The following is a 17,567-nucleotide window of genomic DNA, read 5'->3' on the forward strand; positions in this document are numbered from 1 at the left end:
ACCATTACTGCTACAGATTATCTTTCCCATCTGTTATGATTGGGAAGGGTTTAAAAGCGGAAGACTTTTGTTAGAACTCTTTTTACCATTGTGAATTTGTGCATGGGGTTTAAGCTACCAATAAATATGTAATATTAATGTTGGAAAAAAAAAAATATCCCCAAAAAAAAAAATGTATAACACATTATGCTACACATTGCGTTTAGTCAGTTAGATTTGGTATATTTTTTATTGACCAGCTCCAGTGACCTGATAAGTTCTTTTGATTCAGACTTCACGACTCCAACTCTGAGTTTACAGCACTGCCAACATCCTCAGGGATATGGGTTTGAATTCTAATTTAGTTAAAGTTTATGTGGGATTTGCATGCTCTCCCCAGTATAGTTTTCCTGGGTGCTATATGTTCTGCTGCATTACAAGCACTGTTTTTCTAAGTTTGTTTGGCTTTTCAAAAGGCTCTTGGATAATCAGTGTGCATATATAGGAGTATACCTTCAGAATGCATTGGCAGCCCCTTCAGGATTGTTTCTTAATTTGAGCTCCGTGCTTCCTAGAATAGGCAAGCCTATGCTTCAAAATGGAGGGATGTGCTTGAAGGTCACAAAATGCAATCAGGGACTCCTTCCATAAGGAGTAAGGCTTCCAGGTTACCAAAGAAATGGTAAAAAGTCAGTCTGAAGCTGGCTTTGACCCCAGCACTTCACTGAAATTCATATCTCATCAGTATAGAATTTTGGATGTCACGGTTTGGTGTCACTCTGAGGTGACACTTCCTGTCCCCTCTGCCTGAAGCTTTTATTTATAGTAAGGAGATGAGTAAGAAAATGAAATAATATGAAAACAGCTAAACTAAATGTCATTCCATTTGAACATTTCTTATAACACATACTGTTGGGATGGCCATTTTGCTGCTGGTTCAAAAATTATAAATATCTCTTGCTTTTTTTTAAAAAAAAAAAAAAAAGCGGCACTAGTCAGGGTTTTCTTTATTGCAACTGCATCAGAATACTAAATTAGGAAAAGGAAGAGTCGCAGGAACGCAGCTTCTGTGCAAAAGTCCCAGTTGGTGAAGTCAGGCCAAGTGCAGTTATGAGCAGTCATTCAGAGGTCTTCTCAGTTCAAAGCCCAGAAGCCAACATGTGAGGCCTTGACAATCAGGCCATGAACTGCTACTACTCAGTGTCCTTTCATGTTTATGACCAACTTGCTATAAGTAGAAAAACGATTAAGGGCCGATTAAATGTCTCTATGACATATTAAGTGAAGCGTCCATTCCCGTGAAGTGCCGGCTTGGCAGTATGTGGTGCTCTCAGCATTGCAATCAATTCAAGGACCTAGCTGCAGTATGACATTGTATTCCTCCAGCTATGTTTATATGCCACTGCTTGATTTTAATCAGAAAAAATAAGGTCTATATAAAAAAAATATATATTCATTTAACAAAAATTCAACCATTTTGTCCTTTGTGCTTTCAATTTTGTAGTCATTACTACTGGTATTTCTGATCTTTAAAAAGTGTGCATACTTTGTGATAAAGATAATATTTTATGTGCATTTGTGCTTATTGTGAAGGTTATAGGTTTAGAATGCATGCACAGTATAGGTGACTGGGTTTTGCAATTATCTGTATATGTGTTTTCTTTCATTATGGGTTTAATGTATCTTCTGTGAGATCAAGGTCCTTATATTAATTACATGTACAGTACATGATATATACTTACATGCAGTGAATGGCTACTTTATGTCCACCTATGAACTTATTGGAAGGACTTTCTTTTGCCTCTAGAAAAGCCTGAATTCTACGGCACATTTATTTAAAGCAGTTCTGGAAGTATTCTTTGGGTTTCGGTCCTTGCTTTTTAGCCATACATTCACATCTTAGATTAATGTTCTGATGAGGTGGAATAGGAGGTTTATTCAGTTGAGCTCTGGGAATTTTAATCAGCCATTGAAGTCAACTCAAGATGCTAAAACCAGCCTGAGATTGTGCATGTTTTGTGACATGGAGTATTATTCTGTTGGAAGTATCAATTCCAAAAAGAGTAGACTGGTAATGAAAAGGGTTTCATGTGATAAGTGCTGTGGTATTAAAAATGATGCAACATTGGTAATCATGAGTGCCATGAGAACCTTACATTACCACCATTTGCCTTTACTGGTGATAAAAATCAAAATGGATCAATTGATTCATAGTATTTATGCAATAAATGCCAAATTCTGACTCTGCCATCTCCATAACAAATCAGAGTCAAGATTCATCAGGCCAGAAAAATTAGTTATTTGTGATCCCATGCTTTATGAGGTGTAATGTTTCATTTCTAATCTATGTTCTACTTCCAGCTCCAATACAATGAGGGGTTAAAGTTGCCCTTATGTGCACCACCCTTGTAAAGAGCTGTTAATCCCCCATTATCAAGGTGTTTGACCAAAGAACTGTCAGATGCCTCCATGCCTTTTTGTGTTTATTGTCCATTCTCTGTAATCACTAAAACCTGAACAGAGTGAAAATTCCAAGATGGCATGGGTTTTCTGAAATGCTAGAAGCGCTACACCTGGCAGCAACAATCATACCACAGTCAAAGTCAGTTAGAGTACATAACTTATTTTTTGATAAAGCATTAGAATGAACAACAACCTTTTGACAATGTTTGCTGCATACTGTAGGTAAATGACTGGTAATTTCAAAAGAGCATGTCAAACTATTTTACACACTGACTGTCTGCCTTATTAATCTGATTCATTTGTTTTGTTTTTTTTAAAGTATATTCATTTATACTTGTAACTAAATGAAATGTAAATAGTAATACCTACAGATAAGAGAAGCAGCTGCACTCTGATATCGCCTTACGATTAAAAAGGCAAGATTTGTAAGAGTGTAAAAAAATTTAAAAGACAATGAAAACAGTGGGTGTGAGTGAGCGGGTGGAAGAAGGAAAGCACACTGACGAAAAAGAGTAAGGATGATTCAGTACCCAGTGCACCCAATCTCCAACAGAATATATTCATTGTTTTATTCAGTCCAAAAATATTTTCAACTGAAAGTCACATGTTTGCTGCTTCTGGTGCGCCTAGCAGGTGGGAACTGTATGTGTGAGTTTTAACAGTATATTTTTAAAGCAGAAAGTGAGGCGTGCACATCTTTCAGAGATCCCTCACAAATATTCAGTTTTGTTCTGTCTTTTGTACAAAATGTTTTAATATGTTGTTGTCAATTTATCAGAATGCCTTTCAACTAATTAATCTGCCTTACTTTTTAGTTGTGGATCATCCAAAGAAGTTTAAAAATCATAACCAATATGCACTTCATGATGCAAGCAGCATCCCCTGACATATCATGCATCATACATAGCGCAAGAGACAATTATTTGTCGGTCTATGAACTTTCTAAATTGCATTTTTAGTTCAGAGATTGGGGGAAATTGTTGTTTATCCTTACAGTATTAAGCAGAAAAAGGCAACCATTTCAGTATGGGGTTCTAGTTCATCAGGGGAACTAATCTCACACATTCACTCCCTTACACTAAACCTAGCTAGAATCACTAATTAATCTAACATATTTCCAGTCTTTATTTTATATAGTGCCTTTCCCAATGAGCAAAATTCAGAATGATTTTAACAAAACAAGAATAGTCTATTTTAATTTGCATTGTATATTATGCAATGCCACATAGCACACTACGGAGTAAGTTCCATACAAATACACCCACACACACAATTTGGTAATTTTCCATTTGTTGTTTATGAACAACATCATAACTCTGAAAGGTGCAAGAAATTAATAATAGTTTAAATAGGTTGTATATTTTTAATTAAGTAATCCAAATGCATCCCAAGTGCCTTACCCTTTTTTGTTCTCTCTCTTTTTTTTTTTTTGCAGCCTAAGCAACCGAATACTGACTGGCGTTATTCTGCATCACTCAGAGCAGGAATGCAAAGGTAAGCACTTCTAAAGCTGAAAACTGCACTCAAAGTATAACTCATGGTCAACTCTCAAGGTACCAGACAGTATTAAGAAGTCAAATCTCTTTTATCTCGATTTCTGTATGACTAGCAGTAACATGATTACACATTCATTAGCTGCAAAAGAAGACTGTGAATGTATTAAACTGACATTTCTTTCATGTTATTTTATTTTATAAGTTAGGGAAAGTCACTGCTTTTCAGTCATTGATACAAATGGAGTGCAAATAATGTCAATGAATGAATGAATGAATGAATGTCATTTAATGTGGTGACTGCAAGGATTCTGAAATGTAGGTCAGCATAATTAAAACTGAAATACCTCTAAGGAACAAGAACACAGTAATATGCAATAAAATGCCAAGGATGAGGCTAAAAAAAATATAAAAGTAATAAGGAGAAAAAAAAAAAAAAAAAAACACAGTAGCCACAATAATACCTTATGATCTAATGTTGGTGGGTGCCTTTATAAGACTGTCTTGTGGTTTAAAAAAATCCCCAAATGTTAGTTTGTGTGTTTCTATGTAGGTATGAACAAAAATAAAGTTCATTTTATATAGCTTACAGCAAAGAATGGCTATGTCAATACATATGACCTTTGCATGTGGATATATATTTAAAATTGGCCAGTGCTGCCAGAACAGATTATGCACCCCTCCTACTGATCCTGAACTGGATTAGGTGGGTTGAAGAATGTACAAATGAATTCATGTACATACATATTGTATGGTTATGCACAGGAGTAAAATATACAGATGCTGATTTATCATGTAAAATGGGCTTTAAAAAAATGCAATTAAAGGGAAATGCTTGCTTTACTATGTGTGCATGGATTGTGAGTATTCATACTACATGCCAAAGATGCACAGGTTGGGTTACTGTAGACCTTTAAATTGGCCCAACTGGAATGTATGTGCATGCCCTATGATGGACTGACCCCACATTTTTGCTTTGTGCTTGGTGTTGCTGTGATTGAATTTGGCTTCCACTGACATTAAATTGGATTACGCAGGTGTGGTGGATGGAAAGATAGATATTTCTAGTCCTATTTAGTCCTGACATGTTATTTGGGTAGAGGAGCGGAGGTTTGTGTTAGTTTGGCTAAATGACCCTCTAGGGCAGGACCTGCCATATATATACAGTACTATGAAATGACTTTGAAAGACAATGATAGTGTGCCGCTTTCTACTCCACTCTAGACTACATAGACTCACCAAATCAGAATTATTAGGAGATGGGGAAAGGGAATGCTAGACAAACATGCACAAATTCATCCTTTCAAAAATAAGTGACCCTAGTCATTTGTCAGATTTGTGCAAATTCCCAGGAGATGATGTATCCCCTCTTTAGTGATACAAGTGCCTACAGCATGTTTTGTTACATGTCTACATATTTTGAGTGCAGCAGTGTTAGACGATCCATGTTTGCTACAAATGGCAAAGCCCCGTTCAACTTGTGTTTACTGTTTAGTTCTGTTTAGATTTGTTATGCAGGTGAAACATTGAGTGAAACATTCTCAAATATTTTGTCTTACCTATTTTTGTGGAAAAACCACATTTAAAAGTATAGGAGGGTATTTACAGTGGTATCGTTTTTAAATGTTAATCAATATATGCAGATAAATATAAGATCATCATTTAGTACTTTATGCATAGGTATAAACATATTTGTTAACCAAATTATCCAGCTAAAAAGGTAGAGAGGTGTTGCATTATTGTGGTAACTGAATGTTTTAATAGTTCAAAGGTTATTTATTCTGTACATCTAAACTAAACTGACCACATCATCTTAAATCTGCAATTTGACTTCACTGGCATTATATGTACACATACACACAAATGCATAATGTACAGAAAGAAAAAAAAAGTACTTAAGCTTTTAAGACTCCATAGCAAAACACATTGACTTTTAAAGTATAAAGCTTTTAGTGAGTATAAAATATGATGCAGGAAAGAAATTCGGCCTTAAATGTTTCAGTAAATCTTCTTGAACTGAACAATATAAAATATTCACAACTAACATTACTAATTGCCTTTTTAGATTTGCTATTTTTAAGTGTGTTACTCTTTGTCAAATCCTGCTTACATTTTGCTTATCTAGCAAAATAAAGTAACATTTAAATTTTGCACAGTCATATACACCCAGTGGCTACTTTATTAGGTACACCTGGTCATTTACACAAATAGCAGCAGCTATATGGCGGCAACTCACTATACTGTATATAACATGCAGGCAATGCCAAGAAGTTTGGTTGATTTTCAACCAAACATTAGAATGGGCAAGATGTTCAATATACTAACTGAAGTATGACAGCTTGTGTCAGATGCAATGTTTCCAGCGTTTTATTAACAGTGTTACTACAGGGATTTTCACATACTACAGTCCCTAGAGTTCATCCAGCAGACCGACAATGTTTTGTTATTGAGAAACACCAGGGGAGAAATTCCAGAATTGTTTAGTTGACAGAAAAACCACAAACACTCAAAAAATGCCATTATGTTAAAGTAATGGGTAGGAGGACATCTCCAAGATCCAATGCATTATGCATTCAATGTGGATGAGCTACAGCAGCAGAATACCACAACAGAAAAAGCTTGATGAGAACAGGTAATTTATGCCAATTTAGGTGAATAGATCTGAGTGAGCTAACAAAATGTCACGCAGTAGGTTTCCCTAAACACTACTATATGCCACTCAACTTGGTAGCCTATTCCATGTACTATATCTATGAGTCTATATGTTAAGAATAATTTTCAAATATCTGTGTGAAGTTTACACCTAACCAGCTTCCATTGGTGTTCCTATGTTCCTGTTGACTGAATTATTTTAAAGTACTGTAAGGAAGGCAAAAGAACTTTTGAGAAAAGATGTGTATACTCACTTATGGCTCTGGACATAGTGGTATGTTGATTAGCACAGATGTGACAATAATGTCCATATAAACCTATAATTCATGATTTTGAACATATTACATTTTCTCTTATCCTCAATCTCGTCAGATGTAAATAAATAAGTAGTAGGCATTGTTAACCAGAGGTAAATGCTATCTATGAAGTCACAAGGATTACTTGATTGGGAAATATACAATTAAACCAATATCTATAATGGTAGGTCTTATTCTCTGTCCTGGAAGACTACAGGTAACTGCAGGATTTTGGTTCAGACAAGCTAATTGTAAAATACTGCAGTAGATTATGCTTGTACAGTAAATGGACCCTGTTTAGTGATTGTTCTTTTTGTAACAAATATCTGCACAGACATGTCTTGTGGCAGGTATCCCGACTCTATTTTTAGCATCTTCAGTTTAAGTCATATCGCATACTTGTTTAAGTCTTGTGTAAAGAAGACAATTACTGATGTGTAGGCACAGGTGTTAATGATAAAATATTAAATAGAGACTGTCACTCAAAAGGCCATCTGCTCATCACAAAGTGATATGCACCACAGAAAATGTTTACCAAAATTCTGTAGTCAAATTCAGTATTATGAATTTAAAACTTGTACGTTTAATATTTTAGAGAAACCAAAAATTAAATTTAAAAAAAAAAAAAAACTATAATATTTTAGTATTGTATATAATATTATGGAGGGACAGTTAAAGAAAAAAAATTCATTTAAAATTTATTTAAATTGGCCAAGATACTGTACATACTTCAGTTCAGCTACATTGGTTTGAATATATAAATCAGGGCCATCTTAACAGCATTATAGGCCCTCGGGCAAATCAGTGCACTGGGGCCCCTACTTATACATCCACTCAGGAAGTCACAACATACATGGATTAGCATTGGGGCCACTATACTCATGGGGATCCCGGGCAACTGCCCAGCATGCCCATGCGTTAAGATGTCCCCAATATAAATTGGTTTGAATACATTTGTTCAGATATGTACATCAGTGCAGATGCATAGATTGGTTGAGATATTAATACACTGCTTTGTATGTATACACACACACACACACACTCAGCAAAAAAAGAAACGCCCTCTGACATTCAACGGTTTTTACTTTCAGTAAACTTAATGTGTAAATATTTGTATGAACGCTAAAAGAGTCAACGCCATAAGACATAAACTAAAAATGTTTCACAATGTGTCCCTGAATGAAGGGAGGCTCAAAATTAAAAGTACCAGTCAGTATCTGGTGTGGCCACCAGCTGCTTGAAGTACTGCAGTGCATCTCCTCCTCATGGACTGGACCAGATTTGTCAGTTCTTGCTGTGAGATGTTACCCCACTCTTCCACCAAGGCAGCTGCAAGTTCCTAGACATTTCTGGGGGGAATGGCCCTAGCCCTCACCCTGCGATCCAACAGGTCCCAGATGTGCTCAATGGGATTGAGATCCGCGCTGTTCCACTGCGAGGATGATCAGCTGTCCTTCCTGTCTCCGGCGTCTCACAGTGCGGACATGGCAATTTATTGCCCTAGCCACATCAGCAGTCCTCATGCCTCCCTGCAGCATGCCTAATGCACGTTCACGCAGATGAGCAGGGACCCTGGGCATCTTTCTTTGGGTGTTTTTCACAGTCGGTAGACAAGTCTCTTTAGTGTCCTGCGTTTTTAGAACTGTGACCTTAAATGCCTACTTTCTGTAAGCTGTTAAGGTCTTAACGACCATTCCACAGGTGCATGTTAAATATTTGATTATGGTTAATTGCACATGCATGGAAAACATTGTTTAAACCCTTTACAATGAAGATCTGTAAAGTTATTTGGATTTTTAAAGCATTATTGTTGAAATACACAGTCCTGAAAAAGGGACGTTAGATTAGATATACACATTGGTTGAGATGCATCCATTTGGATATATACCTCGTTTCAGATCTGTATACTTTTTATTAAGAATCTCTTCAGTTCTTATGTGTTTCTGTTTCATTTAACCTTTGATTTTGTGTGTCTTATATGTTGTTTTTTTTTTTAAAATTGTACAGCACTTTGGTCAGCCTTGATGTTGGTTTTAAAGTGCTTTATAAATAAATAAATAAATAAATAAATAAAAATATACATTGATTTGAAAAGAATGGTTTAGATTTACAAGTAGGCACAGTGAGGGCACCTAAGCTTAGTATTTCAGTTTTGCTTCATCATTGCTTTAAAGAATGGTTGGACTGGCTGTGACAAAAGCCTGTGGCCACCTATTTTTCCAAAACTGTTAATATTTTTCCCTCCTCAATGTGAACCTTTCATTTTCTTCTTTTAGCTCAGTGCATATGGAAGAATCAGCAGTGTTGCAAGGACCATCAGGAGTACACATTCAAAATTGGCCAACAGTATCCAGTGCCACACCTGGTAAGGGTTTATTGCCTCCCCACAAGTTAATATCGCATGTTATTTTGAAATGGTTTTAAAAAGATAAAAACAAAACATGATGCATGATGGTACTGGTAAGTGATGCAGTCAGTTTGCATTACTAACTCAGTCATAACACTCAGCCTACTAACTGCCTGATGATGCACTCTGCATGATGTTTGCATATATTATATCTCTTGCCTGCAACAGGGGTGTATAGATTGTTACATTAATGTATTCAGTTGGATGATGGGCAGCATGATGTCCAGAGGTAGTCTCTATCTCTCTCTCTCTCTTTCTTTTTTCAGAGTCCTGGGTGCAAATCTTAGCCCAAATTCTTTATGTACAGTAATACATTGTCCCTTTTTTAAGATAGGGAGATCAATATCTTCCCACATTCTACAAACCTGCAGGTTAGGTTTTATTGGCAACTCTTACTCTTGTGTGAACAGCATGCGCTTTAGAGTAGCACCCCACTCAGGGTTACTTCATAACTTGGACCCAGCACATTCAAAACAGGCTGTGACTTCCCATGATATTTAATTGGAATATCCTGGTTCACAAGATAAACATTCTGAATGATAATTTGCAGGCAGGCTGTCCCATTGTCACCTTGTTATGCTAAGTAAATGAAAGTCAATAAAGTAATTCAACGCAGTACCTATTTAAATTATTTGTTTTATGTGTGTACCATTTCTACAATAGATACACAAACATTTTTGGAAAACATCAAAATAAAAAACTCTAGTATTAGGAAAAAACTGTAAATACACTTTCCAGTTTTATTTTGGAATGGGCTTTTTGTCATACTAAATATAGACTGTACAATAGGCATACATGAATGTAGAGCAAATTAACACATTGGAAGTGCCAAACTACTACTCTCATTATTATTTGTCTCCCAATTCATTTTATGTGAAACTGGAATTCTGCCAGTTTTATAGAGCTCCTGCCAGCCCTGTTCGATCTCTACCTTACATTGGTTACAAGTGAACAAGTGAAGTTTCCGGAATGTGGAGCTTTACCATACAGACATACATTATCAGTGTTTAAATGACTAAACAGTTAATTTCACAGTATAGGCGATTGCTGCAGAATTATTATAAAAAAAAAACTATTAACAAAATATCAGTGCTTTCCTTCAAATATCTATACAGTATGCTTATGTAAATCATTAAATTGGCAGAGTGGTGGCTCTGAGGCTAAGGATCTCTGCTGGTATCTGGAAGGTTGCCAGTTCAAATCTCATTTCTTCCAGAAGGGATCCTACTCCATTGGGCCCTTGAGCAAGACCCTTAACCTGAAAACTGCTCTAAGGGTGCTGTATAAAGGCTGACCTCCAAAGGTCATGCAAAAAGACAAATTCCCCTCTGGGATTAATACAGTGTACCAAAAATAATAGAAGTCAGTAATAAATTCTATGTCATCATTTGTGTCTAGCATACTTTATTCATTAGTGAAATAGACTACAGAGCTAACATTTCCAGAAATGTTTATGGACTCTCCATTATTTTGATTGATCTGTGGTAATCCAGTTTAAATCCCACCAAGAACAGTGAAATCCATACATATTAAAAATAAAACTTCCTGTTACCATATAGGACCTAACAGGACTTTCCAGCTTAAGGAGGAATCCTTCTGTTGTACAATGTGATGTTAAACCTAGAGCACTGTTTTTTTAAACTACAAACCACAAACTTGGGCATATTTTATGACTCTTAGCAAAGCATCAAAAGCTGTGCAAAGAGTTACTTCCCGGTATATCTGGGATGAAGGCCAAGTCCTAATCTGACAGGCTAATAAAGTTATGATGAGATAAGGCTATGTGGGGACCAACATCTTCAAAGTTATTAGAAGTCCAAGATAAATCTAAAACCGTTAAAATATTGATTTAGGTATTTGCAGAATTAATTGTAAGTGCTTTTAAGAAGGAAACCGGCAATTAATTCTTCACACAAACAAAAAGAAATCAGGAACAAACTACCAAATCATCTAGCTGAAGCAGAAACTCAAAAACAACCTTTAAAAAATTATGTGGATAAGATATTGAGAAGATCGCTTGGTAACCAAAGCCGAGCAAACTGAATGTTCCTCTCATTTCTCAAATACCCAATATTCTCAGATTCTTAATTTGCCAGTGGTGAAAATGTAAAAATGTATGTAAATTTACAATCAAAGTACAGCCCTGTCATCTGACCTTTTATACTTGCCCTACCAGATGGATAGGTAGTCACATAATTTTAATGTGAGATTATCCTATTACCGCTTCAGAAAAGTGTAAAATCAGTCCATATGTCCAACACAGTCACTAAAATGGCAAGTAGTCCATAGCTTTGACTTTTTAATCTTTTTTGTTTAATTTCAAAAAAGTATTTATTGTTCTAATTATGGATTAGAAGACCATCAAAAGACATCACTGCCAGGAAAAAAATGCAGAATTCATAGAATTGTTAACCAAACATAGAAGTGGGGAAAGATAAAGATGAATTCCTGAGATTGTCTCATATTCACAAGATGTTTGCATCTGTGAAAACGTCAGGTGGAATGTTCTGTATGGAAGAGATTTTCTTTTATTTTTCTCTCTTAACACAAGCACTAGCCCTTGTTGAGTGAATATATTTAAACAGACAAATCCTGAGATGCAGTGCAAATACGGTTTCCAAGGTAACCATTCACAGCCTGATCGTGTCTACGTACTGACCTATATATGAATGTACAAACTGGTAGAGAGCTTGTAATAATACACACTGTATACAGAAGAATATTTTAGTATGTTGTAAAAATCAGAATACACCTGAGAATTGTTTTCCTTTATTAAATAAATATTTCTTGTACAATCAGGGTTGCTATGTGTCAACAATAGCACAATCATTGTTCGTGTAGTGCTGCAATCATTGTCAATCTTTCAGATGGATGTATATCTCTAATGTTATAATGACTGATTATTCTGGTCTTTCAATAAAGACCCAAAAAAAAACACAACACACAGTCACACCACCGTGAACTGACTTCAGCATTTAGTGGTGTGTATGTATTAACAGCCAGCATCCCAAACGTAATCAAAAGAATCTCTTCTGACTAACACTGTCTGGCATTGCTTCTAAAAGGTTTATAGGCAGCTGAAGCCCAAAGCTCCAGTGAAGCCTTTAACAGATTTCTGACACAGGTTGTTAGAACAGTTGCACTAAGGTGTAAATCTAAATGCTGCACAAGCTGTTATTGCACTGCACAGCAAAAATATTATTATTACTGAAAAAAACAGAGATGGTTTTGGTTAATACTGCTGCTTCATAGATTCGGTATCCTGGGTTTGAAACCCAAGCCCAGTCTCTGCCTTGCTTTTTTCTACCATCCTCAGAGAAATGACTGTTTGTGTAACCAGCAATCCTCAATTGGTTGTGTCAGTGTAAATGTATATCTGTGCCGGAGTGAGTTTTTCAATGGACTGTGCTTTATCCAAAGCTAGTTCCTAAATATATGCTACTGGGGCTAGCTCCAGCCATCTGAAGATCCTGATTTGGACTAGGTGAGTTTGAGAATGTTATGCTAATTATATATTTTATCATAAAAGTGTTTTCATTAATTAATTCATTCATTGAGTTCATTTAATTAATCAGTTATTTAATTTCCCTTTGAATGAGTTGCCTTCTCACTTCACCATAGTCCTAGGTTTAAAAAAAAATGTCTTTGCTTATCTCTGATCAGAATTTGCATGTCCACTGTATTTAATCTATGATGTCCCCAACATATGCTGAAGATGTGAATTTTGTGACTCTAAATTGACGTAGTGTGTGCCCTGCAATAGCCTGATCCCAATCCAAGGTTTATTCCTGGCTGCTGACTCAACTCCCTGTAGCTCACTTTGTGACCCTGACCAAATCACTACACCTGCCCTCGTGTCTCAACAGTTTAAAAGAGAAAAAAAAAAAAAAAAAAACCGAGTGAATAGTTAATGTATCCAAAATTTAAAAGATGCTTATATATTTAAACAGTAGATACCCTTTAAATACACCATACTCTGAACTGCAATAAGCAGATTCAGTAAATAAATTAATGATTAATAAAGGAATTAACCAATCATTGCTAATTAGGTAGGGGCTTATTTTGAAAGAAACTGTTAGTGCAGCCATTTCATTGCATTTAACTGCCTTAATGTTTTAAATAGGGCAGCACGGTGGCGCAGTGGTAGCGCTACTATCTCTCAGTTAGGAGACCCAGGTTCGCTTCCCGTGTCCTCCCTGTGTGGAGTTTGCATTTTCTTCCCGTGTCTGTGTGGGTTTTGTCCGGGCGCTCCGGTTTCCTCCCACAGTCCAAAAACATGCAGGTTAGGTGGACTGGCGATTCTAAATTGGCCCTAGTGTGTGCTTGGTGTGTGGGTGTGTTTGTGTGTGTCCTGCGGTGGGTTGGCACCCTGCCCGGGACTGGTCCCTGCCTTGTGCCCTGTGTTGGCTGGGATTGGCTCCAGCAGACCCCCCCGTGACCCTGTGTTTGGATTCAGCGGATTGGAAAATGGATGGATGGATGTTTTAATATTGAAAGTATGACTCTAGCACTATTCATAATACATTTGTAATTTCTCCACATATACACACAGGAACATTCCTGCTTCCATTTTCCTTATACATCTCAGTGATGTGTACCTTAAGTTAATACATACCTCAAAGTGAGTGTAGGTATGAGTACATTTTTTTTTTTTTTTTTTAAACTAACACATCAAGAGATGGAGGAAACAGAGTAACAAAATGGATAGCTTAATAGTCAAATATTTTAATACTGTGGCATTCTTAAACCCACTCAATCCAACTCCAGGTCACAAAAGGTCTGAGCCTATCCAAGCAACACTGGGTGCAAGTCCAAATCTTAGATGGACAAACAATTTGAAATTTTTTGCACTTTTTAAACAAGCTCCGAGCAGTCTAGTGTAAAAAAATTATTGAAGATAAAGACAAAAACAGTAACATCCATCCATTGTGTCTTAGGCAAGCAGACTCATAGGGAGCTGACAAAAATAAATAGATTCATGGCACTGGTCAGTCTAAAAAACATACTACAATAAATTCCCACATTCTGGTCAAGTCATAATTACTAGTTAATTTGACTGATGTTTTTGAACAGGCGTGGATCCACATGAACAAGAGGAGAACAAATAAAAATACCATACAGGAGGCAATCCAGATAGAACTGTGAATGGTAGTTGTATTTGCTGCATGATTATACCAAGTTATTATTATTCATCCATCCATTTACTGAGGCCAGTTTATGTAGGGTCAGGTTCATGATGTGTAGTCCACCATACATATATGGAGCATCATTTGACAAAAATACTATGAGCACAACACACAAATACACTAAATTTTACTTGCACAACTATGATCAAGTTATAGAATAAAAAGTTTTATAGATATGTTTAAAAGCACCATTAGAAGCCCTGTTATTACTACATTTAGGATTTTCCACAAAGGTTAACAATAGTAGGATAAAGCATAATCCATAGTCTTCTCTCAGCATATTAAGTAATTTATAGATCTTTATAGAATATGGGGCTTCAGTATTCAAATGCTTAAGCATTGTGGGCCATAAGGACAATCATAAAAATCAACTTCCAGCCTAACTGCAAGATAGTGTAGACCATATAAAACCAACGTTTGATGTTGCACTGTTAGTTAAAGCCCGTTTGATATAATCACAGTATTTTGTTCATTAACTAAACTTAAAACACCAGAAACAAATCTGTTTTAAGTACTGTATCTTATTTGATAAAGATAATAGCACAAACTAATTTTTTGCATCTAAACTATTCAATTCAAGCACTGAATTAGCCAATACCACAGTGTTACTGAGCATATTAAAGTGAGGGATCATTGAGCCATCATACCGGCTGCCATAAACTCGAGCGGCAGCTTGGAACGACACGTCATGAGAAGATGGATCCTTAGGGACTTGAACATTCATGCTCAATTGTACTGATTGATATCTCAGTGTAAAAGTGAATGCCGGCGCTTGCATGCCTTTCTCTAATCTGGCCATGTATGATGATTCATTTTTTTTTTTATATATATATATATATATATATATATATATATATATATATATATATATATATATATATATATATATATATATATATATATATATATATATATATATATATAATACACCGACAGCTTTTTACATTTGCATTTAAATTTATTTATCTGATACACTAATGTAAAATGATACATATCACAATTGTTTACACATGTGTACAGTTGGAGTACCAACACAATCTTGCTTAGGGTTATAAAATGACTCAGTAACAGTTTTGTTTGCCTTATGTCGCAATTACAAGTCAATCCTTAATCATACTTGCCACACACTAGATTAAAATAAAATAAAGGGAAAGTGGGCAGCACAAATAAACTTCAGTCTTTTTATGTTTTAATTTTTAATGTATTGTGTAATTTTTTTCCCCTTGATGAGGAGCTTGCTTTTGTTACGGATTTAATTAATAAAATCACTTTTCCCTTGGGCGGCAAGGTGGCACTGCTGCTGCCTCGCAGTAGGGAGATCTGGGTTCGCTTCCTGGGTCGTTCCTCCCCGTGTGGAGTTTGCATGTTTTCGTTGTGTCTGCATGGGTTTCCTCCCACGATTCTAAATTGTCCCTAGTGCGTGCTTGGTGTGTGGGTGTGCCCTGCAGTGGGCGGACGTCCTGCCCGGGGTTTCTTCCTGCCTTGCGCTCTGTGCTGGCTGGGATTGGCTCCAGCAGACCCCAGTGACCCTGTGTTAGGATAAAGTGGGTTAGATAATGACTGCCTGATGACTGACTTTTCCCCTCAGTAAATTGTATGTCCTATAAAGCAGGTTAAGCAGGAAAAAAAATTCTGCCCATCGAAATATTCAATAAACCAGTCATTTTCATTGAGGGTTCAATTTATTAGGATCATTTGCCCATTCATTCAGATAATCTGGTCCTTCAAACAGCTAATCGTGTCACTTCATATCAATTAATTTTATGCACACACAAACACATATACACACACATATATAGCATTTAGACATAGTCAAGAGGTTTACTTATTTTTTAAACAAATGCATAATCTAAGCCACTTGGACCATATGATTGTTGTTTTAGACATGATGGTCCCACCACATCAAAAACAGCTGCCATCCTGGAATCTTCATGTCCTACAGTCTTAAGTTTTCAAAGAACTGAGTGAGCAGCAATTCAGTGGGCAAACACCTTGTTAATTGATAGACTCATTCAAGCTAACAAAAAGGAAACAAATATTCAAATAGGTCTTTACAACAGTAGAGTGTAAAAGGATACCTCGTAATGTATAATGTATAGGTCTCTAAAGAGCATAAGCTACAACAACAGAAGACTATCCCAGATCTCACTTGTCTCTGTGAAAATTGGGAAGATAAAGTAGTAGTAAGAACATTACCTTCAAAATTTGTGAGCTGAAACTTGGAAATAGGTTTCCTGGTCTGACAAATTTCCATTTCTACTACAACATGCAGATAATAGTTTAAGAATTTGGTTTAAATCTCATGAATTTCGGTTCTGCCTTATTTCAAAGGCACAGGGTTGTTATTGCTTGTATAATGGTATTATGAAAGTTTTCGTGGTACATTCACATTAGACCTCTAAAAACCAGGCTAGTATTATTTGAAGGTCTCCGCATACTACAGAACTGTTGAGTGTATTCATCCCTTTATGGCCTCCATTTTACACTTTTTCAAATTTCAAGCATGAATAAGGCAGCAACTATAGTATATTGCAATGGCTTGGATAGTCTCTGAGCCTCATTTCAGTAAAGCATCTTTTAGACGAGGTAGAATGAGCGATTTGAAGAATGAATCTGTGGCTGAGAAAACTGCAAGAACTGTGTGATGCACTTGAGTTAGCATGGATCAAAAAGTTGTGAGTATAATTGAGTATAGTTCAATCATCATCACAAATCAAGCAAGAGTTTCTTTTTTTAATATTGTGCAAATATGATCATCTACATTTGTTGTTCTTACTCACTTTATACGGTTTACTACAGTTTTCTGTGTAGTACAGTTCTCAGCTGCTTTTACAAAATATTGTAGTTCAGCAAACATGCAATAAAACAAAAAAGCAGAAAATACAGTATTTACATGGACATAAGTCTAGTTGTTATAAAGATTGCTTTGGAATTATACAAAAGTGTGTGAAAAACCTTTATGCAATGTGCTTCTGCATGAATTGCACTGTCAGAACTGTCTGAAAGTATTGGCTGCAATACCAGAGATTAGCCTCTCATCCTTTTTAAGACAATATTCCCAGCAGCCTTTGCTAAACCTCTTAATTTTACT

General features: G+C 36.1%; 1 protein-coding gene and 1 long non-coding RNA gene across 38 annotated transcripts in view; one reads left to right on the forward strand and one right to left on the reverse strand.

Moving 5' to 3' along the window:
• Positions 1–17,567, forward strand: part of LOC120542147 (protocadherin alpha-C2-like) — a 503,189-nt gene that overhangs the window by 473,102 nt on the left and 12,520 nt on the right. For all 37 annotated transcript variants that reach the window (XM_039774336.1, XM_039774351.1, XM_039774360.1 and 34 more), the window contains 2 exons: positions 3,878–3,936; positions 9,160–9,248. In XM_039774336.1, coding sequence (XP_039630270.1) covers positions 3,878–3,936; positions 9,160–9,248 — 148 coding nt within the window. The remainder of the gene's footprint in view (positions 1–3,877; positions 3,937–9,159; positions 9,249–17,567) is intronic.
• The window catches only part of LOC120542161, an 80,418-nt gene that overhangs the window by 29,143 nt on the left and 33,708 nt on the right, over positions 1–17,567 (reverse strand). The window lies entirely within an intron of this gene.

This window comes from Polypterus senegalus, chromosome 13 (assembly GCF_016835505.1).
Source record: "Polypterus senegalus isolate Bchr_013 chromosome 13, ASM1683550v1, whole genome shotgun sequence".
In the NCBI taxonomy this organism is placed as follows: Eukaryota; Metazoa; Chordata; class Cladistia; order Polypteriformes; family Polypteridae; genus Polypterus; species Polypterus senegalus.